Source organism: Manacus candei, unplaced genomic scaffold (genome assembly GCF_025592945.1).
Source record: "Manacus candei isolate 608988 ecotype Guabito, Panama unplaced genomic scaffold, ASM2559294v1 h1tg000050l, whole genome shotgun sequence".
Taxonomy (NCBI): domain Eukaryota; kingdom Metazoa; phylum Chordata; class Aves; order Passeriformes; family Pipridae; genus Manacus; species Manacus candei.
This window is the reverse complement of record NW_026138098.1, coordinates 16,610,382-16,637,342: the sequence shown is the minus strand read 5'-3', so window position 1 is coordinate 16,637,342 and position 26,961 is coordinate 16,610,382. Positions and strand designations below refer to the sequence as shown.

General features: G+C 39.0%; 2 protein-coding genes across 17 annotated transcripts in view; one reads left to right on the top strand and one right to left on the bottom strand.

The window, feature by feature from the left end:
• Positions 1 to 1,028: 1,028 nt before the first annotated feature.
• On the bottom strand, positions 1,029 to 26,772 carry KIF11 (kinesin family member 11). 14 transcript variants are annotated; one of them, XM_051800531.1, is made up of 27 exons: positions 26,640 to 26,740; positions 25,466 to 25,515; positions 23,466 to 23,500; positions 23,103 to 23,175; positions 21,951 to 22,046; positions 19,074 to 19,595; positions 15,973 to 16,105; positions 15,739 to 15,836; positions 15,579 to 15,657; positions 15,061 to 15,246; positions 14,854 to 14,978; positions 12,254 to 12,344; positions 11,770 to 12,012; positions 11,561 to 11,656; positions 10,795 to 10,883; positions 10,202 to 10,289; positions 9,234 to 9,422; positions 7,871 to 8,078; positions 7,383 to 7,555; positions 6,951 to 7,073; positions 5,855 to 6,013; positions 5,321 to 5,460; positions 4,407 to 4,686; positions 3,073 to 3,295; positions 2,680 to 2,834; positions 2,245 to 2,361; positions 1,029 to 1,592 (listed from the first exon to the last, which is right to left on the bottom strand). In XM_051800531.1, exons 6-27 carry the CDS (start codon positions 19,280 to 19,282, stop codon positions 1,470 to 1,472), a joined length of 3,327 nt encoding a protein of 1,108 aa, XP_051656491.1. In that variant the 5' UTR covers positions 19,283 to 19,595; positions 21,951 to 22,046; positions 23,103 to 23,175; positions 23,466 to 23,500; positions 25,466 to 25,515; positions 26,640 to 26,740; the 3' UTR covers positions 1,029 to 1,469. The 14 variants fall into 14 exon arrangements, with proteins under 14 accessions (XP_051656491.1, XP_051656486.1, XP_051656490.1 ...); XM_051800526.1 differs by having other exon boundaries at positions 23,466 to 25,614; positions 26,640 to 26,772; XM_051800530.1 differs by having other exon boundaries at positions 23,466 to 25,515; positions 26,640 to 26,739.
• Positions 26,672 to 26,961, top strand: part of IDE (insulin degrading enzyme) — a 58,782-nt gene continuing 58,492 nt past the window's right edge. Inside the window, exon 1 of one of the 3 annotated variants that reach the window (XM_051800546.1) lies at positions 26,672 to 26,924. The gene's annotated coding sequence lies outside the window, so the exon portion shown is untranslated. Of the gene's footprint in view, positions 26,935 to 26,961 lie in introns of all 3 variants that reach the window. The other 2 variants (XM_051800544.1, XM_051800545.1) reach the window with 2 other exon arrangements.

Here is a 26,961-nt window from a genome sequence, read left to right as displayed (position 1 = left end):
AGCCTCCAGTGTTTCAAGAGCAAGAGAATTTGTTCTCCGAGTACTAAGATAATATAACACTCCCACCCCAATTAAACCCAAAACCCCAAAACAAAACCGTATTTGTGTTTCTTATACATTTGAAAGGGAATTAATGGTTTTCCTCCTATTAGGCTGTCAGAAAGCAATTAGCTTTGCCCACAGCAGCAAAAGAGAGGATAAATAAGAGGCAAGATAGGTGTTTCAGGCAAACACAAGTGATTAATGGCCTCTCTCATGCTAGAGTTCAGAGAATCAGTAGAAGGATATACTTGAAATCATCTCTCTCTCTCTCTCTAGCACGAGGACTGCAGTGTGCTGTCCAAATGGTGTCCAGGGTATACCTGCTTACAGACAAATAAATACATGGACCACCTAGTTGAAGAAACTTAAGCCTGCAAGCTGGATATAGAAAAGTGAACAATCTCTTAAATCATGTTTGGACCATTACCTAAGAATAGTGCTTCAATGTAAATAACAGTTGCCATCCAGCATCCCCTATTCCTATCATAATCCTATTCATCTACTTCTTTGTAGCTTGAAGTTTTCTTCAAATTTCCATGTAAGGAGCATGAAAAGAGCAGCTGGTCCAACTGCTACTGTCAATTAGTGGAAATACCCTGTTATTATACAACATAGAAGCTGCATTTGTAACCAAGTTTTCATGTTTTAACATTCAGTATCTAGATCTCAAAAGAAATGCTGCCAGTCTATGATACACAAGCTCTGGTTGACATTGTACCCCAGCCAACACCTCACAGCTGCAGGTTAAAAGAAAGATAAGAACAGTAGGGTTCAAACAAACAAACAAAACCCCCACAACTCAGCTTTCACAGAGTGAAGAGACACTGAAATAAAGTTATTGTCTATTATGAAACAAGGGAGAGAACTATCCTTTTCTGACAGCATAAGATTTAAGAGAGACTTGCTAATGTTTTAGCTAAATTAAGTGTATTATCTTATTCTTATGGTAATATAAAAAAGTCAGGTAAGTTTGTTTCACTGAGGTGTTTATATGTTTGTTTTCCGTATATCAAAATTTATTTGAAGTATCAAAGAGAGCGACTGGATTAAAAAGCAGGTACAAAACCAGAACACTTTTTTACAGTTGATTCATATATAAAATGGTAGTTGATAACGCTGACAAAGCATATTTCAACATCCCTTTCTGGTGTTTTAAATCTACTGAGAAACAGAAAATGATATCTTACTTAAGCACACAGAAATATATTTAACATAACAGCACCACAATGTGCAGGGGTTTTTTCCTTAATACATTGCAAGTTATGAGCATAGCATATAAAAATGGGACAAAGGCATGACATCTAGCAGGCCAATCTTTTGATTCAACTTTGCATCACAATAGAGACCAAGAATAACCAAAAACATTATGGCTCAGTAATTCAATGAGATAGAAATTTTTAAAAACAGGAATTTGCAATAGATATATCTTAGTTCAGCAATCTTAAGGGATGCTTGGATTCATGAAGAAACTCTTCTGTCGTGTCCTCCATTTTGTTCTCCACTGTAGCTGCAGATTTGTTCTCTTTACCCTTTTTGCGACGACTTCTCTGCTGGGATTTAAAGAGAATACCCAATGTTAAGAGGAATACAAAGAAAAGACTTCTTGCTCATGTACAGTACAGTACATAGGGTTCTGAGAAAAAAAAGTTGGTAGAACTCCTGAAAAAGGTTCCTGATATATTGCATTTACTGAAGAGATTTACTGCAGACACACAGAAGCTCAGCAGCTGCTTTTAAAGGATCCACAACAGGAAAACATACTACCCCAGCAAGCCAACCCCTAGACAAATATACCAACGAGTTTATGCTGATACATTAGTAGAGCAAAAGGGTCAGAAGCAAGTTAAAAAATAAATAAAAAAAAAAAATAAAAAACCCCTCCACAAACTTTCAACTTTTCCATTAATACAATATGTTTGTTTAGCAAGTTATGACAATTTTTTTCATGCAGGACTATTTGACGAATTTTCAACTCTCTGTCCAGCTTGTCAGAAATCTGCATTATTTTATCCAGTATCAAACTGTCATCAGAATCTGCTGTGACTTTAGCTCAAGTTTAGCAAAGTGTATTCTACAGGATTTAAAGAAGCTATGAGACTACACTAAATTACAAGAAGTGACTTGAAACTACAGCATTATTATGGAAAATTAATTTTCTTCACTCTTAAATACACAGCTGTTTTGAATATCTGTGGACTTTACCTGGAAAAAAGGAATGCCACCATTTGTGTGGCAGTATACGTTTGTATCCACTAAGCATTTGTCGCTAGCAAGGCTTTCACTGGATTCTTGCAACCCTCCCTCCTCTTCCAACAGGTCCTAAAACAGAAATTTTTCAGAAAAGTGTATTTAATGTCCGAATTTCTTCAGTGAATAAACTAAGCATGATCAGATCTATAAAAGACATAGAACTTCCATTTTTGAAAAACAGAAATAAAAGTAAATTATTAATATTATTGCTTATTTTTCAGTAAGAGAATGTTTTTATCAAAAGCTCAGCATACTTGTCTCCAAGTACACTGTAAAACAAAATCTGCAACAGCTCTGGGATTCTAGTCAACTCTCCACAATGGCATTAAAAACATCAAAGATGTGAAATCTTCATTCAAGAGTCTCATTTGCTGTTCATATACATACCTGACCTGCACTATCCTCCATCTCCTCTGTCATGCTGCTTAGCATAGCATCAAGCTTAGATTGCTTTTGCCTTAATTGCTCCAGTAGAAGTTCCCGTGGCTCTGTTCTCATGAGTGTGACTGGATAGAAGTAGTCTCTTCTCTGTGGAGTTGTCCCTTTAATGAAGATTGCCTTTCATCAGTGTACACTACTAAATGCTTTAATTTCAGATCCTCAATTTTACATTAACTCAATACAGAAATCATGCTTTGTTCAGTCACCATTCTTTGCACACATGTTAAGAAAAGGTGTAAGGCTGCCAGCTATATTATGGCCCCATTGAGATTCACTTACGAATTCTGGAACTCAAATTGCTTTCGGTAAGACCTTCTGTCCCTGACCTACTTTAAATACCTGTTGGAATATCCACTTTCAGATCCTCTTGCAGGAAGCCATTAACCTGAGTTAGTCCATGCTGTACTTTGTTGCTAAGTGCCAGCTTCTGCTCCAGAAGTATCTCTTTATCCACCTTTATCTGATCAAGAAAGCCACTGAGTACCTTCCCCTCAGCAGCCACTTGTCTACTACTGCAGTCAGCAATTTCAGCTGTTGTTTTATCACAGTGTTCTTCACTTTTCTGAAAATGAAACAAACAAACAATCCAGCTAAAAACATCAAGTTAACAGGAAAGGTAAGATTATGGCCTCTCTTCTAAGACGCAGTGCATGATTAGTGACATGATCTGAAACGAAACAACTGAGATGTCAAATTGAGAAGTTTCAGTGCCAGTTTTACACTCTCATTTTGAGAACTATCTTCACAAGAGAGTCAGTTTCTTAGAAAGTATGATCATTTTAAAAAGCTACTCATAAAGATGATGCCATCTAATTCTGATCAGACTCCTCATGCTCCTATGCACAACCCTGAAGGATTACAATATTCAATTGGAAGTGAACATCCTACAAGCTCTAGAAGCTTTATGCATTTGTAGGAGGAAGGGGAAAATATGCATTTTTAGCCATTCTCATTGAAATAAAACTTCTGAAGTGTTCAGCAGGTACAACAGATAGAGAGATGTCTTGAGACTGCAAATGTTTTTAACAGTTAAGAGTTAAGGACTCAGTGATCCTTGTGGGTCCCTTCCAACTCAGAATATTCTGTGTGACTCTGTACAAAGAGTTTCCAGTTAAGCTTTTCTTTCTGAAAGAAAGCAAAATGCTGGATTTGCCTATTTCATTCCCTATTACAACAATAAAAGAAGAAGAGTGGGAAGTGAAGTTTGTGATGGAAATCAATAAAACGAAAAACCTGAGAGAGAAATTCTCAGATAAGAAGCCAGAACTTGCAGATACCAAAAAGGAATACTTTCTCCCATGTTAATTCAATCTGACTAAGAGTCATTTACATCCTCCAGAATATAGCCTGTGCAGATCTCCCAGAGATGTTACTTGTAGATAAAGCTTTAGAATTAGAGATATATACTATCAAGATGATGAAAATGCAAGTTAACTGCATGGCATTAATCATAACACCATTTTTGAGGTTATTTGCACTTTTAGTCCAAAGTCTTCCTATTAACTTAAGCTTTTTATTTCCTCTCATTGCATCTAAGCTCAGTAACATGAGTCTGCTGTAATAAAGCCACAATTTTCTTCTGACTGTAACTGAGAATTTCTTTCCTCCCTGCAAATTCTACAGTAAAAGTTTGTCTCATAATGTTGCATTAGATTACAAATTACTATAAGTACCTTTTGTAAACATTGAAACTGCTGTTTCTCATCATTGAAGGATGATAGGTGCTGATCAGTAAAGTTGACCACCTGAGCAGTTGTAAATTCACACCAGGTTCTGGTGTCCTGAGACACATCCTTGAGATTGCTGAGGAGATGTTGACAGTGGTCACTGGATTCTTCCAGCATCATCTTACTTTCAGCATTTATGCCCCTGAGCTCTTGAGAGAAATTATCCAGAGATGTAGTACATTTGCTGTGATTGGAATTTGCACTGCTAACTAGGTCTGTAGTTTTCCTGCAACAACATATTTGTAAGAGTTCAGAAATTTTGAAAGGTAGATTTTAATCACAATCTACATTTAGAAATATTTGAGACTGGAACCAGCAAAACAGTACAATTTTAGCAAAGCAGTTAATTATAACCTTGTTGCTCTTTTAGTAAATATATAAATTGCAGTAGGATGAGTAGATTTGTTAAAAACCAAACAAAACCCCCAAACTAGAACCAAAAAACCCCAACCACAAGCTAAAAACAGCAACTGGCAACACCTTCGTTGTTCAGTCTACAGTTGAATGAAGCATGCTGCAATAGATACATTATACTTCAAGACTTTATGATATGATGTTCTGAAGTCCAGACACTGAGGGACATTCATCAGAATATTGCTCCTAAAATGACAGTCTCTTATCTGCAACATGCTCAGGAGAGAAGTTTGAGGAAAAGCATTGTAGAGCTAGTTTACTCTGGGGAAAGATGATCCCAGAGAAAACTACGATCTACACTCTGTGGCAGAACTCAGCTGTAACATACAGACCTCGTTCAAAAGACTTTATAAGAACATAAATACGAGGAGCATCTAATTTTGAAGTTCTCTTCATGTATAGTTTTATCCTGCATCAGTGTACAGCAAAAATAATCATCTCCTTACAAGTGAACATTTTCTTGCATAGCAGTGATGGTGGTCTTCAAGCTTCCATTTTTCATGAGTACATTAGTTAAGTTCTTCTGAGTCTCCTGAGCAAACATGTCAAGCTGGCTTTGCAGTGAGGACATGAATTCAGCTGTTTTCTGTTAAGAAAAATACCACAAATTTTACTGTTATTCTGCACTTTTTAACATTCTTAAAGGGTACTTGAATACCTGTATTAAAGTGCAGCAGATAAAAGTTTTGCAGTTCTAAAGCAGAAGGTACAATTTTTGTGTAGCCAAGATAAAGACATTTTGCTTTTGGAGATATATGTAAACACATATACTAAACAGGCCCACAGGAGGGGGAAGTCTTTTTTGTTACCTTCCTACATAAACGACTTAAAGCAGCCTAACAAAACCTGAAAAGAATAAGTTTCTGTCAGAAAAGATCAAGTTATTGTCCTTATATAAGTATAATGATTTACTACTACAAAGAGTTTAAATCAAAGCAAGCAATCACACTTGGTGTTAGGAATTCTTTCTCTAAGGATACCTTTGCATGTGCCAATCTCGTCATTTCCACTTCTTCTTTTAAATCATCACAATTATGCTGAAGCTCAGCAAAACCACTGTCCACTTCTTCGCATATTTTTTTCAGAGTGAGAGAAAGATCTCCAAAGAAGGTATCCATTTCCCATTTATGGGCCTCCATCTTGGAAAAAAAAAAAATTACAGTTAGATATTTGCCTTTACTTAAGAAATGGATACTTTTCCCTAGCATAATTGATACAGAAACAAACTCTACTCCAAGCAAATTGTCAAAAGGCATTAATAAGGTATTGTTCATAAAAGGCAGAAAATAACACTTGGAGCAATCTGAAGTTTGAGACTGGAACTTGGTATGGGCTATTCCAAACACAAAATCTGGCATGCAAGGTAGACAAAACAGAAGAGCAGACAAAGCACAGAAAGAGCCGGTAAGCCATGGACTACTTGCTGCCTAAGTCTGAAAACCAATAGAAAGCCTTTAGACAAGGGGAGCTGATTTCACATGAGCTGTAATTGACAGAAGAGGAAAGTTTTTCAGTCAGAACAAGGGGTCACCAGAAACAAAGACCTGTTTTTAACAAAATGGAAAAAAATAAATGAAAGAGTAGGGCAGCAAAGGACTTCAATAAGTGCAGTGTTGTTTGCACTTATGGTTAACAAGATAAAGCATCACATTCTCCAGGAATCAAAGTGACTACAGAAAAAGTTGGGTACGACAGCAGAAAAAAAATAGGAGTGATAAGACTTGTCTAAGTTGATTTTTCTTTTTCAGATTTCTAAAATACAGTGGAGAGTATATTATGTGTATTATCAAATATTTGTTACATACAGATTTAAGCATCCGTGTTTTACCATTCGACTGAGGCATTTAGGTGAGCAGTTATGCCAATATAGGTAATGAGCAAATATACCACACTCAGAAGCGGAAAAAGAAGTCTGAAAGGAAGAGTTAAAAGGCAGAACTCATAGGATAGGATAAAGGCAAAAAGGACAGACCAGAAGTGGAAACACTCTGACACATTGCAGAAAAAAAAAAAAGAACATATTATCTGTAAATTAAATAAAGTAGAAGAACACAAGTGAGAAGTTATGTGCATTACCTGGTCAGCCACAGCAGAGTATTTCTTCATGTTACTCTGAAACTGGCAGTTTAACCCCAAGACAAATTCTACCACCGGTGTCAAGCTATTTAACGCTCTTCCTAAACCAGTTTCATGTTCCTCCTAGGAACAGCAGTAAAAAAACAAACAAACAAAAAGTAAAACATAAGATGGCAGTTCCTTCATCTACATTTGTAAGAAGCTATCTATATACATATCCATGTACTCTGTTATGACAGTATTTGCTACATACTACATTACAACTTGCAGTTGTAACATGGGAGAGGAAGCAGGGAGGGATATAAGAGTGGTCGAGTGCTGAAGCAGATACAAGTAAAGAGCATCAGAAAAACTATATATTTACAGAACTCCCTTTTGATCAATAATAGTTTCATATATTTAAGTAGCATAAGAGTATGTAAGTGTACTAACAATTAATCTCAGCAGCTCAGCTTTACAATCCAGTGATAGATTCTCATGTTGTGTTATTTTTTCAGACACGTGAGAAATTTCCGTAGACACCAATTCTTTAACAGAGGCACAAGCTGCTGACATAACTGATGCAAGAATATCAGCTGTTGAAGAACTGGTAGACAAGAGGTCACCTATGAAAGAGATCAAGAAAAGTTACTAATTTTTTAAGAGTTCCTCTGTAAGATAGGAATTTTTTTTATTGCTCATCACCTTATGGTCTCTTACAGCACAGGAAGGCTGTTGATGATTCCAGATACATTATTAATGGTGCAACTGTAATCATTACATTGCTTAAAATAAAGCCTCTTCCACTTTCCTAAAATAGGTCCATTTTAGGAAGCAGTCTTTGAGACTACTTATTGCAAAAATTCAGGATGACTACTGACACAGGTATTAGACTTACCTATAAAATTTACCTATCTTACTGATAAAGGTATTATACTTACCTATAAATTTTGTGTAAGATGTCAACATCTGTTGCTGCTTCAAACTGTTTTCACTAAGTGAATCCTGTATTTTGTTGAACAAAGCATTCATTTGCACTGCAAATGTATTTTGGACAACAGCATTGTGCTGTTCAACAGCTTTCTTACGGTCCAGTTTCGCATGAAGCCCAGATACATCTTTTGTAGTTTCTTCAACTGTACTAAGTAACTATAAATTTTAAAGTTATTTTAGTCAGTGTTTAAACAAGAAGTCAAGCACATATTATATAAGGAAAATCAATAATAGTTCTGAGCTAGAGAAGTTCCCTCTCTAGAAAGATATTTCCCCTTACATTATCAAATTACAATTGTTCTGAATCTTAGTGCTATGTCATTTATGGTCTTAGAACATGGGAAAAAGTTACTTACTAGAGATCATTTGTTCTGGCTTTGAAGCCAAAGCATTAATAAATTACATCCTCAGTATTTAAGGAATTAAGGTACCATCTATCCCAGAACAGTAACTGAAAAATTCCTGACCATTTCAACTTTTTTTCTGAACAATCTGACAATAACTATATTCTTTAATATAGTAGTCAAGCAAGCAGTTTCCAGTACTAGTTCTGAAATAATCTGGAATTCATAAAAATAGTAGGGTCTTGGTTTAGTAGTCAGCACATATTATTTCCCTACCCATTTTCTCACACAAACATTCCACAACCCATATGCAAAAACCAGGCATTCCCTTTCAATCTTACAGGAATCCAAACAGAAAAAATTGTCATGTTGCCTAAAGATACAAATTTCATCACTTTGCAGTTTAAGTAGCAGGACAGTCTGTCTCCCTGCATCAAGTCTGTTTTGATAATTATGACCGATCAAAGCCATATCCTAAAATACAGAGGTGACAGGGCAACATTATTCAAACTTTTTGCTATTTTTCTGCTCCAGTTCACAGAATGGCTTGGAAGGGACCTTAAAGTTCATCCAAGTTCCAAGCCTCCTCCACGAGCAGGAACATCTGCCACTAGACCAGGTTCCTCAGTTATAATATTATTTACTGTTTTGTAGGACCAGTCATAAGTTTCTAAAAGAAAACTACTTATTCTGCAAAACAACTTATGGTAATAGATACTGCAAAGCACTGGAACTCCCATGACAAACTGGCCTGAAAGCAAGTTAGTTCCAGACTAACCAGCGTGTTTAACAGTCAACTGTCAGTATTACCACGGAGAAAGTCTTGCATTCTAATTCTAGTTTTCCATCTTACATTCAGCTTGTCTCACTTGCATCATGCTCTAGCAACAACTGATTTCCCTGAACAGCCCACGAAACTCCTAAACATAGGAAGCCATTTTATAGTAGGTGCAAGAACTGTGACAACCTTGCTTGCTGTGTCATGAAGTTTTTGTTCATTGTTTTCCAAAACTGAAACCACATATTCTTCTTCAGCCAGATGAACCTTGGTTTCTTGAAGATCTTTCTGTGTTTCTTCTAGCTCTTTCTCCTTGATTTGCAGATCTGTTTTACACTGCTGAAGTTCATTTTTACTAACTGTGAATAGTTCAGTGATCTAAAGAGGAAGACAAACACAATAGGGCAACACCACTTTATAAAAATTCAACAGTCTCACTTCACATCTCTAATTATGCAACAATAAATATCAGGATGTAAAATGTAATTTCAGCTGTAAGACTTAGAGGTCTTAAACCTAGACTAGAGGTTTGTATAGTCTTTGTATTCACTGAAAATATCAACCCAATACCATTCTCATCGAAATAATCCCTTGCTTCCCTAGTCAAAACACAAGAGCAAACCACTGTCACAGGACAAGGAGGAAAATCCCACGGAACAAATATAAGCAGATAGACTGAAGAGAGTCAGTAAAGCTGATTACACAGAGTAGTTACATATTCCAGCAAATTAATACCTACACTTCTCTTATGCTAGGAGCTTCAATTTTCTATATGATCTGTTAATGGGAGCTCATGACCCTCTCTGCTCATTCTTTGCTCCTAAGCAGGTATCTGTCAACTGAGATGACACCATTTTACAAGCAAATTTTTTGCTGAAAATCCAGCAACGCAAATTAAAGTAACGTACATGAAAACAGCTGTAAAAAATAAATATTGCACTCTTAAACTTATATATGCTATTTCAACTTCCTAACTCAAGGATTAGGAAGCTTCCACTCTTGACTAATAGGGGAACTTTAAGAAAAACAATAAAAAAAAAGAGTAAAAAAATCTTTTGACTGTTCTTTGCTCAAACTTTTTTCCTCCTTTTGAGAGGAGGAATTAATTTCTTCCATTTTTTGGCAGATTTAAGCAACAGTTCAAAAACATCACTTACTTTTTTCACTTCTTCCTCCATAACACCAATTTTCTCAATATATTCTGCAATTTGTTCTTCCTGAACAGTCAGTTTTCCATTAAGGGCTCTAAAGCAAAGATTAAAACAAATTAGTCAAGTAAGAGGCAATTTCAAGACTATCTACAGGTTTTTACACTATGACTTCAGTAATTTAAAAAAATAAATATTGCTAACTTCTAGATGAAAACAAGGTAATTTTCACTTAATACAGAAAAAATTTAAAACAATTTTCCATTGTAAGCTTTCCGTGTAAACTATCCCTCTTAAAAGTGAAGTTAACTATATTAAGTTTGCTTTCCTGTATGAACTTCCACTGAAAGAGAGACTGCATGGTGTAAATCTGCATCCTGGCTATGCTTATGGTAATTATTCCACATATAAATCAATTCCCCAGTCCAAGCCTATTAGGTTTTACCTGTATAAAAATTAATTTCTAAAGAACAAGTTGACCAGTCAGTTAAATTTTCCTGACTTTCCTTCAGCTTTCTGGTGTGAAAATAGATCTGAAAGTATTTCTGTACCAGTGTCTGAGATTTGTTGCTAGTCATTTTACAGAAATTTTGAAGACATACTCATAATTTTCAAGAGAAATATAGACTCCACTTTTCTCTCGTGCAGCAACAAGGTCTCTCTTCAGACGCTCGATCTCTTCAGTGTATTCCTGCATAAAGAAACAATCCCATGTAAACCAGAAAATTTCTATTTGGTTTTGATATTTAGCTTAAGAGATACTTCACAAAGGTAGTGCTCTACAGAAGTTTTGCATAAGCATGGGAGCAAAGCACTTCATTCTGTTCTAAGTACAGTACAGTACCCTTTAAAATCATACTATTGGATATATGTAAAGCATTGGAACCTCCCATTTGAATAATACTTGGCTGCATCTAGCAGCTCACAATTGGAATCACAACTTCCTTTGTAGCAGAGACCTACTTTACATTGGCTCTTCACTCATACTTACTGACAAGTTCTCTTTAATTTATGGACTTTCTGGGGAATGACCCTGCTAATACAACTCCTCCAGAAAGAAAAACAGTGTCCTTTAGTGGTTTCCCAATAACTTGTAAACATGTAATCCACAAACAGAGCCACAGGCAGTAGCAATAACTCTCTCTTTTCAGCTTCAGTCTTGGCCACAGTTTCAGTATCTGCAAAGTCACTAATCCTGTACCAGTAGAGCAGCTCCAGTTTAAAAGCACCAGTTCAATGATTCAAATCACTTCAGAAAAGCACTGCTACTAGTTACAGCTTCTCCACACCCTCATAATTCCTGCACAGCAAAGACTACAAAATCAAACATAACCTGTAACTTCATTTGTTAAGCTGTATGTCTAGTACCTTAATAAGAGCTTTTCTTGTTAGCTTCTGATTGACTTCAGGCTTGTTCATTATGTTCTTTGCTCTATGGGCATATTCCAGTGTACTTAATGTTTCCTGGGAAAAACAGATGTGAGACTAGGTCAAGCTGAGGAATTTAACTCATATTTTTTATCATTAGCAAAATGTATTATTTATTTTAGGAATAGATTTTCAGACTTAAAATTTACCTCAAGATTTATAGATGCAGGAGAAACTGTGGCAATTATTGATGTTTTTGTCCGTCCTCCAAGAGAGTCTTGAAGGATTCTTGTGAGTTTAGATTCCCTGTATGGAATATGCGGGGTTCTTTCTACCAGAGCAGTAATAACTCTTCCTAGTGTCAGGAGAGACTGGTTGATATTTCCAGCTTCACGAGCTCTTTTGTCAACTGCCCCTGATCGACCGATGTTTTCACTTCCTGCGAGATCAACCTGAAAATAAGGTTATGCTTCTATCTCAAACCACCCTGAAGAATGCTTGGCCCAAGGTGTTGCAGAACACCTAAAACAGCAGAAGTGTTGTTCAAGAGACAGCGGGATGACAAATGGGACCGACATTCTTCAGAGTGACAAATATAGCTCATATCACATTACGAAAACAATCATTTTTCCCCTCAAACTCTAGTTCATGACTTTCAGAATGCTATCAACACCACTTAGTTCAAATACTTACCAAGTTTAGCTTTCCAATTTTAACAAGTTCTTCTCCATCTATTGTTGTTTCTTTCATATGGATGGTAATTGAAAACACCGAGTGGGAGCGGCTGCAAAAGAAACCAGTTTCAGACGTTCCATTAAAGTCAAATTATCTACCTGCTACGTGACACTGCTGCAAGTTATGTATCTGTGCTCTTTTTAGGGAATGCATTTAGCCCATCAATTGCAAATTACACATTTTCAATACATAGTTATTTTACCAAGTATATTTTTGTGTGTATATGTAGGTAGGAATATGGTATTTAAAACCAGTGATGAACCAAGCACATGACATTTGACTCACTCACTCTAGATACATTTTATCTTATTTTGAGCAAAACCAAGAGAAATGCTTTGGTTTTGTTTACACGTGTGTGTTCTCAACTCACATGCATCTCATAAAAAAAAAAAAAATCTACAAGTCAGTTTAGTCAATATGCTAATAACAGTTTCATAGAATGTGATCTTCAGGAACATAGTTTTCTTTATTCAGGCTAAGAAAATAATCAAGTAGCTGAAACCAATATTAAAATTTTAGAAGTTAAATTAATTTTTCATTCAAAATAGTAATACAGTTTAGGATCACAGAATCATTGAATGGTTTCATCAGCTCCAACACCCCTATCGTGGGCAAGGGCACCTTCCACTAGAGCAGGTTGCTCAAAGCCTCATCCAACCCAGCCTTGAACACTTCTGGGGATGGGGCATCCACAATTTCTCTGGGCAACATGTTCCAGTGTTTCACCACTCTCACAGTAAAGATGATTTTAGGCTGAGTTTATTCCTTTAATAAGTTTTTACAATAGGAAGCTGACATACATAGAAAGCCACAGATGTCAACTTAACACCAGTTAGACTATACATAAAACAACAGTTCAGGCAGAATGAATTATCTAAACTGTCTGTAATTTCAGACAAAATTAGTTCTGTATTCTAATCTGTGTTAAAAAATACCTGTTCCCTTCCACCAGTAGACAGATATGCTCAGTATACCTTTAATAAAAAAAAAATGCTATTTTCGACCCAGATGTCTCTACTAGATTCTGACTATGACCTGCAATCATATGAAATAGCCTGTATTACCATACAAAACCCTCTCCTCAGCCTTATCCCCAACTTCCACAATCTAGTTTTGCAAGTTTTCAGAAGCCAGGGTTTGAAATGAGTGTCTTGTGTTGACCTGTAAAAAGCAGATCTTATCAGTGTTTTGAAATTTCAACTTCTGTAACAAATCCTAATGTACCATTTTCTACTAATGAGGAAAGGAAAGGATATTTGATATGCTTATACCAGGCTTTTATTTCGTAAATGGGATTGGCCAAAACACCCAATCACCTGTAAGAGCTAGAACAAAGGTAACCCCCCTCTCCAATACAGGTATATTAACTAAACATCTTCCAGACATGAAAGGACTACAGCCTTCTTGAAATGTACAGTATATACTGCAGAGAATATTTATTTCACGCTAGTACATGCAATGTATTTCAGTGATTTATCTGTCAGATTTATGTCCTCTGTTTTCATAGTCACAGAAGGCTTTGAAAAAGTTAACTTTGCAACTTTGAGAAAGAAATTTCAGTACTCTAGATGACCAGTTAAGAATGCTGTGATACTTTTATCAGAGCTAGATTTAGGTGGAATACCAGGTCTACTGTTCAAAATAGCCACTGTGTATTTTCAAGGGATATATTAATAACAAAGCATGCAAACTCTAAACAAGAGGAGAAGCTTATGTTAAAAATCACGCAGGGAGAAACGTCTTGCCCATTTTTAAGACAAGAAGTATTCAGATTTTATAATGCTCTTTGAACTGGTTTTGGCTGGGGTAGAGGCAATTTTCTTCACAGTGGCTGGTATGGGGCTGGGCTTTTGATTTGTGCTGAACATATGGAGGGTTTGTTATTGCTAAACAGGGCTTACACGGAGCCAAGGCCTTTTCCTGCTGCCATGCTGGTGAGGCGGCTGGGGGTGCACGGGAGATTGGAAGGAGATGCAGCTAGGACAGGTGACCTCAGCTGACCAAAGGGATATTCCAGACCATATGGCATCATGCTCAGTGTATAAAGTGAGGGTAAGAAGGAGAAAGGGGGGGGTGGAGGTCTGGAGTGGTGGCATTTGTGTTCCCAAGTAACCATCACACGTGATGGGGCCCTGCTCTCCTGGAGATGGTTGAACACCTGCCTGCCCATGGGAAGCACTGAATTAATACCTTGCTTTGCTTGTGTGTGCAGCTTTTGCCTTCCCTATTAAACTGTCTCTATTTCAACCCATGAGTTTTCCAGACCCTTCCAATTCTCTCCCTCATCCTGCAGGTGCAAGCAGTTGTGTGGTGCTTGGCTACTGGCTGGGGTTAAACCACGATATCCCTTCATACACCGATTACAATCATCCCACTGGATGCCATAAGGAGGAAGTTTTAACTCTGGCTTTCTAACCCACATTTGACACTCTGCACTGTGATACACAATCTAAAGATCATGCCAGGTTTGGACTAGCTTCAATCATCTTTTACTTCTTCAATAAGATCCTCTTTAATAAAGAACAAAATACAAAGTCTGAAATGACGAAGATCTGTACCTGGAATATTGGTTCATGTAAGTAGCTGCAGTTGTTCTCTTTGCCGCACCCCTTTCCAGGATTTGGTAGACTTGATTTTTGTTGTGTACAGTTACTTCTTCCAAGCCTTTAATAATTACACCCCGCTGTCAGAAAGTAATACATGCTTATTATACATCTCTCAACAATCCTGAAAGCCTTAAGATCACAAATTTTGCAAGCACTAACCCTGTTTCGAGGGTCATCAAACATCTGCAGTCTTTCTCCAGCATCAGGAGTAGGATTCAGAAGATCAAAAAGCTCCTCATTATAGATCTCCAAAAGAGAGACTTTCACTGAAAATTCAGTACCATTCTCTGTGAGTTTTTCAAATATTTGATGCAATGTACGGGGTATTATGCCTGCTAGTGGATCCTACAAATAAAAAAGAAGTATTTAATTTATAAATGCACTTGGGGTTACGGGGTGGAGTTTCAGCTAAACAGCCTGATTGGATATAAGCAAGAATACTTGGGACAAAGATGATCTTCCACATAAAAATTGCCAAGAGTTGTATGCAATACATTAAAGATGCAAAGTTTTGCTTTTCACTTGAATGAATGAGACCACTTGTTAATCTACAAACAGTCAAGGAAAGTCAGCTTCAGGATTTGAAGGACACCAGCTCTCAGTTTTCTTTAGCTTTCTGCAGTTTCTAAATTTGAACTATAGTGCAGACAAGAGAAATCTCTGGAGTGAAATAATACCTCTTCCCAAGTATATTCCTCATTGGGTGACCGCTCCCCTTCCATTGTGAAGGTCTTACCAGTACCAGTTTGGCCATAACTGTGAGAGTAAAAATAAAAATGTAAACAAGAAACTAAAATTCAAATAAAATTCCCTAATAATCATTACTGGTTTACTTACGCAAACACTGTACAGTTGTAGCCCATAATAACTTCATCCAAAATGGGACACACAACACTCCGGTATACATCAATCTGCTTAGCCTGAGGTCCAAAAACCTATGGACACAAAGACAACACATCCCATTTATCCATACAATAATGTATAGCATCACACTGTACAGTAATGAGACCATATCAGAGAAATGTACTAGCTCGTTTCTATAAGTTCCCAACTCAACAAGCAGTTACCAACCATATCAAATGTGTAAGTCTTCTTTGATGTCTTATCTGTCACTCCTCCAGTGCGGACACTAACTTCCTTTCTTGCTTGATCACAGTCTACAACAGGATGGGAGCTTGCTTTAAGTTCTGAGGCATTAAAAGGCCTAAAAAGACAGGAGTTAAGAAAATCAGATTGATATCATTGCTAACAAGAACACAAACTGAAGAAGCAGAAACATCACTCAGTTTAAGGATCTAGAATAGAATAACTGGGTAAAAGGAACATAGTTAACTTAGTTTGTTTAATAATTGTTTAAGGAAAAAAAGCCACATTTTGGCAGTTTAAAGACCCTGCCTTCTATCGCTGTGGAACAATTCAAGTGACTACAGCATTTTGTTTGTTATGTATGTATTTTTAACAGGCCTATAACCATTTTTAAGGCCATTTAGATGCACATCTAGCTAAGATGCATTAGAACACGTTGTTCAACTGCAAGGGGGGTAGAAGATTTAACATCCCAAATAGCTGTATAAATAAGAGCATTCAAAAAAGGAAAACACTTATACATGCAAGTTAGTGCAATAGTGAATCAAACTAACTTTAAAAATTTTCTTTTTTATTTTTCATTTACACAAGCAATGATGCCTACATCTCATGCCAATGACATGAGACTCTGAAGCACCAGAAATACCAACAGACCCTACTAATTGCAGAACAGAAAACAGAACATTTATAATGCTGATGCATTTGAACAGAATTTAATTAAAAACAGATAAAACAGATTTTTGGGGGAAAAGTCTCCATTAATTAAAACTCAATCATAGTAAAAAGGTTTAATAGAGATGCAATAAAATTTTTGGAACTTTATGGTGTGCATTTTGTTTCACCACTAAGTTAATTCAAACCCGATGCACACCATTTTCCTTGAAGGGACATTTGCAACAATTTCTCCTAAAAAGCATGGAGATGACTGTGGGCTGAAAACTAATGGCATGAAATCCCATTTTATTACTCATTTATTAGCACTACTGCACTGAATGTCTATGCTACCTGTAGAGATGACCTGAACAGTTAACTTGAAAATATAACATCTACAACCTTGTTAGCCTTTAAAATATTTTAACAGAGACACTTCAGGTGCTAAGTTACATTAAAGAAAAAAACAAAAACAAAAACAAACAACCCAAAAAGCCACAAGTACATGGCATCTTGAGTTTCCTGACCCTTGTGGTTAATATTTCTTCCTCAACATAGAACTGAGGTTGAAGTGTCAGATTCTAAACAGACCACCAGACACTTTGGTGCAAGATTGACTGGCGACAACAGATGATCGCTAAAATCTTGTTAGCAGGAGCAAGTTACAGCTTCAGTTTTGTGACTTTTAAAATAACAGAAGGCTGAATAATGAATATATTCTGCTATTTAACAATATAAGAGTGAACCAGCACAATGCAGGACGTAGGATAGCCCACAACTGTGATATGAGGAACAATTTAGCGAAGTTGAAGCACACATCCACATTGCCACCATCCCACTAGACAAGCAGCAGCCTGGTATGCCAGGGTGACGTTTGATCACACGTTCATTCCTTTCGGTACAAAGGACTATCACACATATTAACAATGCTAATGCATGCATTTTAAGTTTCCAAATTCATGTTTTACCAAAGCACAGTAAACGTGTTGCTTGAAAAGGTTTTTGATATGCTCAGACAGATCAGTTTTTGGGAGCAAATTAGGATACAAACAAACACAAATGCATCTACCTACATATCTATAAGATAAGAAGAACCTGACTTGAAGAAGAAAAACGAAAGTGGAAAAAACACTTACTAGCTCAAGGGCACTGAAGCTACTAAAAAATGAAAAGCTCTACAAGGGGCAGGAGCAAGGGTGGGCAAGAAAGTTTGTAGGGGTTAGAGACTAAATCTTGACATAGGAGTTAAGACTATGAGTTGCAACAAAAGCAGAACACTACATCATGGACAGCCCTGATGCTACTGTCACATAAAATAAAAATACACTGATACTTAGTGAGGCTATTCCAGAACAACAGAGACTAACCAGATGAAAAAGAAAATTATTGCTCTTGACTGTTTCAAACTCAATTGCTTCAATAAATTTATTCTTTTGCAATAGCCTTGACTCACATCAACACTTCCACCAATCTAATATTTGTTACAGAACCGTTTTAGTCGTATTGCAAAAATAAGGCAAAACTGCTTTAAATTTCTATTTCATTGTGCATCTGTAAAAGTAGAACTCACAAGCTCGAGAACGTGATTGTAAAAGGCATTAAAACATAATATGCAAGCTAACATTTGCAGTTCTGGCTCAAAAAACCACCCCAACTTCTAATGGTATTTCAAACCCTATTCTTAACACATTACCAGTATTACAGCTTTAACAAGCAATGCTTTAAGATTATTTAAGATCTACTGTCAGTGAGCAATTCCTTAAAGTCACCTCGAAATTACAATGAGAACTTAATTTTATGGTATGCGAAATGTATCACTTCATACAAGAAATAAATTTATATAATCAAAAAGATAATTGGCCATTATTACTTGAACGGTTGACCCCCATCCCATAGCTTTTTCGACTGGAGAGTCCGCACCAATGAAATTGTATTAGAGATATAAGGAAGTGGAGTAGCAACAATTCCATTAGCTGTTAAAGCGTAGTGGCTTCCTGCGGAAGGTAAAAATTCAGCTTGGGTTTTTGTGCGCCTTGAACAGCAGTCCTACTAACTAACTCTCATCCAGCTCTCCTTAAGCTTCCCACGCAGCTTTACACCGGGTGTGCAACGAACAAATTCGGGAACTGCACCTTTTCGCCTTTCCGAGCCGTACGAGCTCGCTCGCAGCAGCGCTACCGTGCGGCAGTGCCGATCGCTCGCGGGCACACGGGGCCGCCTCCCGCCTCACCAACGCCCGGGGGGCTCGGCGGTACCGCCGGGCAGACAGAGACCCACAGTCGGGCACAGCGGCTCGGCACAGCCACAGCCGCCTCTGTCCCGCGGCGGACCCGGCGCAGCGCCGCGAACGCCCCGGGCCCGAGTCCCGCAGGGACCGACCAGGGTCCTCCCCGGGGCGGCCCCCAACGCTCGCCCAAGGGACCCGCCGCACTCACCTGCACCGCACCACCACCTGGATGTTCTTGCCCTTCTCCTCCTTCTTGGCGGTGCCGCCGCCGCCCTGGGAGCCGAAGGAAGCCATGCCGGGAGCGGGAGCCGAGGCGCTGCCGGAGCGGGACGTGTCGCGCGCGCGACCGCCACTTCGAACCGCGCGGCGCCCGGCCCGGCCAATCAGCGGCGGCCGCGGGGCACCACGGGACGGCATTTCAAATGGCGGCCCCGCCCGCCAGGGCAGCGACACCGCGCTCCGCCCGCCCGGCTCGCACCTCCTCCTCCGAGCTACCGCCAGGGCCAACGGGGCCGCGTCCGGCCTCCTCTGCAGCTGCCGCTGACAGCCCCGGGTCTGAGAGCAGCCCAACTCCTCGCCGCGCACATCAGTCTTCAACAGTCACATCATCGACGTAACCCTCCCTCGCAGGTCAAGCCCTCCAGTCATTCTTGTGTCCCCACTAGCTCTCCTGTTAGTCCACAATTTCTTCAAACATCACAAAATTGGAGAAGCGTGCCTAAAAAATGCCCTGTGGAGTGGAAGCATTACTACTTTACCAGTTTAAAAAAATTAATCATATTTCTAATTTACATGGTGGAGCACAGCGTCCACTGTTCCCAGCAGGGCACCTGCTGTGTCCTCGGTCCGTGGTGCCCCAGTTCAGGTTGCCACGTGTCTGCAGCAGAACCACAGCTGGGCAGACCCCATCCCCAGCTGGGCCGTGCCTGCTGAGCTCCTCTCTGGACCCTCTGTTCCTTGTGCACACTTCAACTCAGGCTGGTCTCCAGCACAACTCATCAACATCACTGAATTCTACACCTAACTTTCTATATATTTACAGGTGGGTGTTGCCTGATCGATTCCTGTGAAAGTCTTATATCACAATGAAAGTAAGTAAGGGCTCAGGACAAAGCATCACGGGTGCATCACATCCATCCTTTTGCTTTGAAACTAGATCATCTGAGCCACTTGCCAAGTACAAAATTACACCCTCTCACTAGCAGTTTGATTTATATCACCCTGGCTTCCCTGTGACAGCTTCCTCTGAGAGGCACTATTAAAAGCTTTGCTAGGTGGAGATCTATGACAGGATAACAGGTCTTCCAGGTAGAGAGGAAGAAGCAGGTGTTATAGAAGATTCAACTGGTCTGACACACTTTTTTTCCAACAAATCTGTACTGGCTCCTACAGACTGTCACACTGTCATCGACCTGTTATGGCCTATGGTGCTACAATGTTTTGCTGTTCTTCTAGGGCCTTCCCAGTTCCTGAAATTCAGATTACCCATCTATAATTTTGCAAGTGTCCACACTCTTTTTTTCCCCCCTAAGTTGTCTGCTTTGAAATTTACATCTCCCTCCTCCATGAATTGTTAAAATTAATAACAAACAAATCCTAACCCTTAAGGCTTGCAGTAATTTTTCTGACAGTGACATGAAGCAGTATTACATTATGCTCCTCTACCATTAATCTGAAGAGTTAGAACAATGTCAGAGCCAATCAATCTTATACTAGGCACAAAGAAGAGGATCTGAGAAATACATTACTTTCACAGAAAAGGACATGAAGCATTGGATTCCTATTCTGCTGCGAGCAGACATTGATCAGAAAGCATTAACATTCAAGAAATTTTGTCTGCCATTCTGAATGTAGGCTGATGATGCAACAGGACAAGAGCTATGAAAACTTTATAAGAATTAATAAAAATTTTCATTTCAAGCCTTTCTGGGCAAGTATTTTGTTTGCCCCATATAAGATTTTACTGCTTGCATGCCACCGAAAGCAATACAATTTGAAAGTATGTATAGTATATATTACAAGACAACTACTTTGCAAGGACAGACATTTCGAACTTAGTAACTGCCAGATGAATTACTGCCCTTTAACATCAATTTTTAGCCTTTTGACCTCAAACCTAGAAATAAGGCAATGATTCTGTAGGAACAGCTTGTAACAAAACAAAATTTATATGCATAGGTGTGCTGGTTTTGGTTGGGGTAGAGTTAATTTTCTTTACAGTGACTGGTATGGGGCCGTGTTTTGGATTTGTGCTGAACACAGGGTTGATAATATAGAGATGTTGTTATTGCTGAGCAGGCCCTGCACAGAGCCAAGGCCTTTTTGTGCTGCCATGTTCGTGAGGAGCTGGGAGTGCATGGGAGGTTGAAAGGAGACATGGCCAGGACAGGTGACCCCAATTGACCAAAGGGATATTCCAGATCCTATGGGATCATGCTCAGTATATAAAGTGGGGGGGGAAGAAGAAGGAAGGGGAGGACCCTTGGAGTGATGCTGTTTTGTGGTCCGGCCCTGCTTTTCTGGAGATGGTTGAACACCTGTCTCCCCACTGGAAGTGGTAAATTAATTCCTTGCTTTGCTTGTGTGTGCAGCTTTTGCTTTCCCTATTAAACTCTCTTTATCTCAACTCACGAGTTTTCCAGCTTTTGCCCTTCTGATTCTCCTCCCTATCCCACAGGTGGGGGAGTGAGCGAGTGGCTGTGTGGGTCTTGGCTGCTGGCTGGGGTTAAACCACAACAGGCAACTAAGGAACTTGTATTTTCTAACAGTCTTGGAGCTTAACTTTCAAACCAAAATGAGTTTGGTGGGTTCATGTTACTAAGACTTGCTACTTTTTTCCCCTCTAATGAAACACTAAAAATCACAATAATACATTTTGCTTCAGCTAAGTACGGATTTAATCAAGTGGGAAAATAAATATAAGAACAATGTCCATGGCAAACATAGTGAGACCACCTTTACTCTTACTTGTCTTTTTGTATTCCATCTATGCTAAGAGCAAAAATTATTCATACAGACAATTGTGTAGTAGATACTGCTAGACTGAAAATTCAAATGCAGGTATGCAAATAATCTGAATCTTTACCTTTTGCTCTATACTCCTTCAAATGGATCATACAAAAGAATGTAGCACTGGAACTCAGGAAATATTTTCTTCCAACTTCTGCTTTTTTGTTCTTTTCTGGTACAAAAGTCAGATTTTTCCTCAAAATATAACATGTCTCTCACAAACACAGAAGACATCATTTAAACATGTATTTAAACAAGAAGAATCTATTCAATTATTGGGAGTTAAATTTGTCCATAGCTACCTTTGCTATAGTTGTGGTAAGTGAAAAACATGTATTTCTGGTAATCAAGTTAGCTTAAAAAAAGCATACAGTTTAATAGCTGTAGGTCTGTTTTACAAAGTCAATTTATAGTATAGGTTGTACATTTTCTTAGACTAGGTTGAACCTAAAGATACTAATACACTATAAACATAAACTGAGTAACAGGGAGCTAGCATTTCACAAGCAATAGGAAAAAATGCAAGAATACTTAGGCTAGTCTCAATTGTGGTTGGGAGAATGACCTTTAACAAGGCATGTACATCATCTGTGATAATTTTTTTTTTAAGAGAGACAAAAACATTACAGAAAATTAAATTATATAATAATACACACAACAGCCAATGTAACAACTTCAGTAGAAATTACTAATCTCCACATATGGATCAAAAAGGACAATTTTTAAGTATAGCTTGCCAAGAAAAAGGCATTGAATTATGGTGATATTTATAGACAAAACAAACATTGTTTTCCTAGGATTTGTATCAGAACATCTGGGTAATTATAGGTACAGAGGCCTGACAAATAGTAAAACTGTTAACACAAAACATGATTAGCTAAGAATGAAGAAAGGTTATATAAGGTATAATAATGGAGAGATATAATTAATACAAATTATAAGGCTGGGTGAGACTTCTTTCAGGCTTAGTAACACCTGTTTTGATTACCAACATGCTACACAGTGTATCAACTATATTGAACATGTGGAGAGTGTAATATTGTTCAATACTATAAGTGACATAGCAAAAATTTGCTGATTAATTGCATAGTCACGTTAAAGGGGACTCGACCTGCACCTTAGATAAGCATAAAGCAATTTCTAGTCTTTGAATAGCCTGTCCAGTTGACCAGTAATATTCTAAACTTTATATTGTTCACATACAGAAAGTTAAACAATAAGGACTTACACACACTGTACTGGTATGTTTTCAGCTGAGGACAGGGTTTTCCTTCAGTCAAAGTAACAGGATAATTATGTCACTGTTAAAAACAAAAAATACAATGCAATAAAGTAACTGTTGTTAAAATTAAGGACTCAATGCATATACAACATGATTAAAACCAGAACTGGTTTCAACTAACTAGGGAAAATACACAGAATGAAAGATTTTTTTTTTAGGCATGTGTGCCAGATCACTGTCCGACACAGACGGTAGCACCTTTCCATCTTTTTATAGTTGCCATAATAAAAAATTAACACCACACGTAGGGGGATGTGTGCACTTGTGTGATTAACTCAGAGTAAAGCTAGTCATTTTCCATAGGCTTACCTATCTTCAGTTAAGGTGTGCAGCTGGAAGACATCCTTTACATAACAAGAAAAGAAACAATGAATGAGAAAATTGGAAACATACAGAATTGACAGGACTGACTGAAGTCAACAGGAAATGTCTCCTTGGCCTCATTATCTTTAATATCTTAAAATTTTATTCATTCAGTATTTTTCTACTGAGAGCAGTCAATAGACAGGTTTTTTTATATATGCCACATCATGAAATTGCTGCTATTTATTTTGGAGTGGAAATAACAATCATAAGCTATGCTTTTTTTGAGCCCGAGGCCAGTTTGCTACAAAGCCCTATTATATAAAATTACAATTTGAATTTAGTCCAGAATTTTATCTAGGTAGCAAAAACACGCTTCCATTAGAAGCCTATCAAGACTGTACTTAAGAGTTCTACACTTGCTGTCTCTTAGCTTTCAAGACAAGTATAAAATACTAGTTTTATTTTAAATTATTTGTAACCTGCCTACTTTGAAGATCAATTTCTCTGTACATTGATGTCACATATCCTGAAGAGGGATCTCCACACTGCTACTTTGTAAGGCTTCTTCATGGGAATATTTGAATAATTTCCACACTTACTCTAAATTATATTTAGGCTCATTTGGTCTTTTAGATAACACCTGTTTTTCCACTAGGGCAGATGAAGAAAGCAGAAAGCACCAACTGTCTATGAGCAATTAAAATTTCATGGGGAAGAAATCTTAGTTGCTGGACTAGACTGAGAAGCCAATTTTACTGCAAGTCCTTTTAACTTTTGCTGATGGTGTCCTATTAAAAATATCTTTAAAACATGGAAAGGATATCCAAAACAGTGAATGATTGTAATTTTGGCTAGTATAAATTGAAATAGAGAGAGGTCAGATTATAAGAACCCAACCTGCTCTGAATAAACATCAGCGTGTCCTGTTTTGGCTGGAATAGAGTTAATTTCTTCTCAGTAGCTGGCGCAGTGCCATCTTTAGGATTCAGTACGAGAATAATGTGGATAACACACTCACGTCTTCATTGTTGCTAAGACATGTTTATCCTAAACCAAGGACTTCCTTGTGTCTCATGCTCTGCCAGTGAGGAGGTGCACAAAAAGCTGTGAAGGAGCATAGGCAGGACAGGTGATCTGAACTGGCCAAAGGGATATTCCACACCATAGAACATCATGCCCAGTATATAAATTGAGGGAGCTACCCAGAAGGGGCCGATTGGGGTTTGTGGGTAGGTTCTGGCATTGGTCAGCAGGTGATGAGTAATTGTATTGTGTGCCACTTGTCTTTTTATTATCATTATTATTATAATTTAGTTTCAAATTATAATAACTGTTCTTAACCTACAAGTCTTACTTTTGATTCTCCTCCCCATTCCACTGGGTTTGGAGGGGAGGGAGGTGAGCAAGCAGCTGCATGGTGCTTAGCTGCCAGCTGGGTTAAACCACGACACACCAGTGCCATGGAACAGCCCCTAAAGAAGCTTACAGTGGATAAAATAGGCGTGACCTCCATTGCAGACCTCTGCTGCAATACTTATATTAGGTGCATGAGGAGGTGCAATCTTTCATCACCACAACTACAGAAACGCTTGTTTTAGATCCAGCTATTAGCAGACCACCACAGTTTTGCAGGTGCAGTCTATGTTGCTTTTCCAGGATTGCCCCTATGTATACTAGGCAAGACTTATAGGAAAAGGCAGGATTTATCAGAGCAGCTAAATATAAACCTGGTCAGCATTAGCTAAACATATACATTTGGCTACATGAGGTTAGCGAACTCTCTGTCAGGACCTGAAAAAAGAATAAATTGCCTGAAACTGTATACTTCTATAGTTTTCACCCCTACATGGTAAATGATATAGCATGGCTATAGCATCTGTTAACAATAAAGGCATAAGCATTTCTACCGTACATCCAATTTAACAGAATGACTGCAATTCACAACCTCTTAATCCCCCAGTTGCTTCAGAAAGGGAGGAGACAGATCATGAAGAGGTACTCACCCAGCAGTGTGCCTTCTGTCAGGCACCAGGGGATGAGCCTTTCTGATGCACTGGCAAAGGCAATAGGGTGGAAATCAGAATTAAGAGCTCGCCATTTATCCTGTCCTCTTTTTGTCCGGCTTGGTCTTCACTTTTATGTACACTAGGAACTGGAAAAAAACCAGACTGCCTCCAACTAGAATCCCATGAGGACATTTTTGCAGTAGTTAACATCCTGTGTTAAAATTAGGCACCCACAGTTCTAAATCCAACCAGTTGATTTAGGTGAAAACTAACAAATGCCTTGCTCCAACCAGTTAACTTGAGAGACAGTTCTGTGTCTAAACGAAGGCCAAAAGCGTGGGTGTACTTGATGTAGACACAAATGTTTTAACTGGGTAGCTCAGGTAGGGGTAAGAGCGTCTCTATAGCAGCACAGACCTCACTGGAAACCAGCATTCCCTGACAAATTATGTTGATTCCCTTTTGAAAATACGAAGTAGTATGCTGCCACTTCTTAACAGGAAATTTCACGAAAGCTGACTAATTTAAAGCTACTTCTGCTACATCTTCAATTCCATCTTTGGGTGCAGAAATAACCTTAGGTAACTCATCTGGCCCATCTTTCTACCTTTTTATGATGGAAGGGTTCTGTGAATTTCCTTCTATAAGATACCACCTTTTTTTTTTTTTCCCCTTAGCTTTGAAAAATAAGACATAGTAAAATAGATACACCTAAAGAAAACACACTACCAGAACTTCAAACAGTGGGGTTTGGGGGGCGGGGGGGGTTTTTTGGTTTGGTTTTCGTGGGGATTTTTTGGTTTTCTTTTTTTCTTTTTTTTGTGTTGGTTTTGTGAGGTTTTTTTCCTAGAAAGGAATTAAAGCAACCAGCCCCATCCACGACTTTCCCCCAGAAATCTCCGCAGAAAATCAAATATATGGCAACCGATCTTACCCAGCATTTACACCTCTACGCCCAGCCTGCGAAGCGAATGCAGTGCCCGGCGCGGCGGGGCCGCAGAGCTCGGCTGCAGGTGAGCGGCGGCCAGCGGGCTCCAGCGGAGCTCCCGAGGAGAGAGCGCTGCCGCAGGGTGCACTGTCCCCGGGGGAGGGAGGATTCTGACACCCGAAATCTCTGCCGCTCAGGACGGCGCTGCACCCACTGTGCTCAAATTACGAGGCGTCTAATTACCTTTTGTCTTGGCTTTCGCCGGCAGGGACGCGGAGCGCGGACACCGGGACGCGGGCGGGCCGCTCCCTCGGCGGGCGCAGCCCGAGGCCGCCCCGCTGCCCTTCCCGCCGCAGCCCCGTCCGCCTCCGCCGGGCGCGGCCCCCCCGCCGCGCCGAGTGTCGCCCCGGCTCCCCGCCCAGCCACCCACCCCCTCCGCCGCCTCCGCCTCCTCCCAGAGGCCCCCGGCCCCCTCCCCAGCCGCAGCCCCGGCCCTCCCGGCGGCAGAGGCAGCTCCAGCACTCCCAGGTAGCCCCAGGTACGGGTCCCGCCAGGCCCGGGCGCG

Coding starts and splice junctions, on each gene's coding strand:
- KIF11 (XM_051800526.1), bottom strand. CDS start 19,282: ATGCCGTCCCGTGGTGCCCCGCGGCCGCCGCTGATTGGCCGGGCCGGG. Junction 15,837..15,972: donor AGACTTACACATTTGATATG/GTTGGTAACTGC, acceptor TTGTGTCCATAG/GTTTTTGGACCTCAGGCTAA. Junction 5,461..5,854: donor CGAGATTGGCACATGCAAAG/GTATCCTTAGAG, acceptor TTTTCTTAACAG/AAAACAGCTGAATTCATGTC.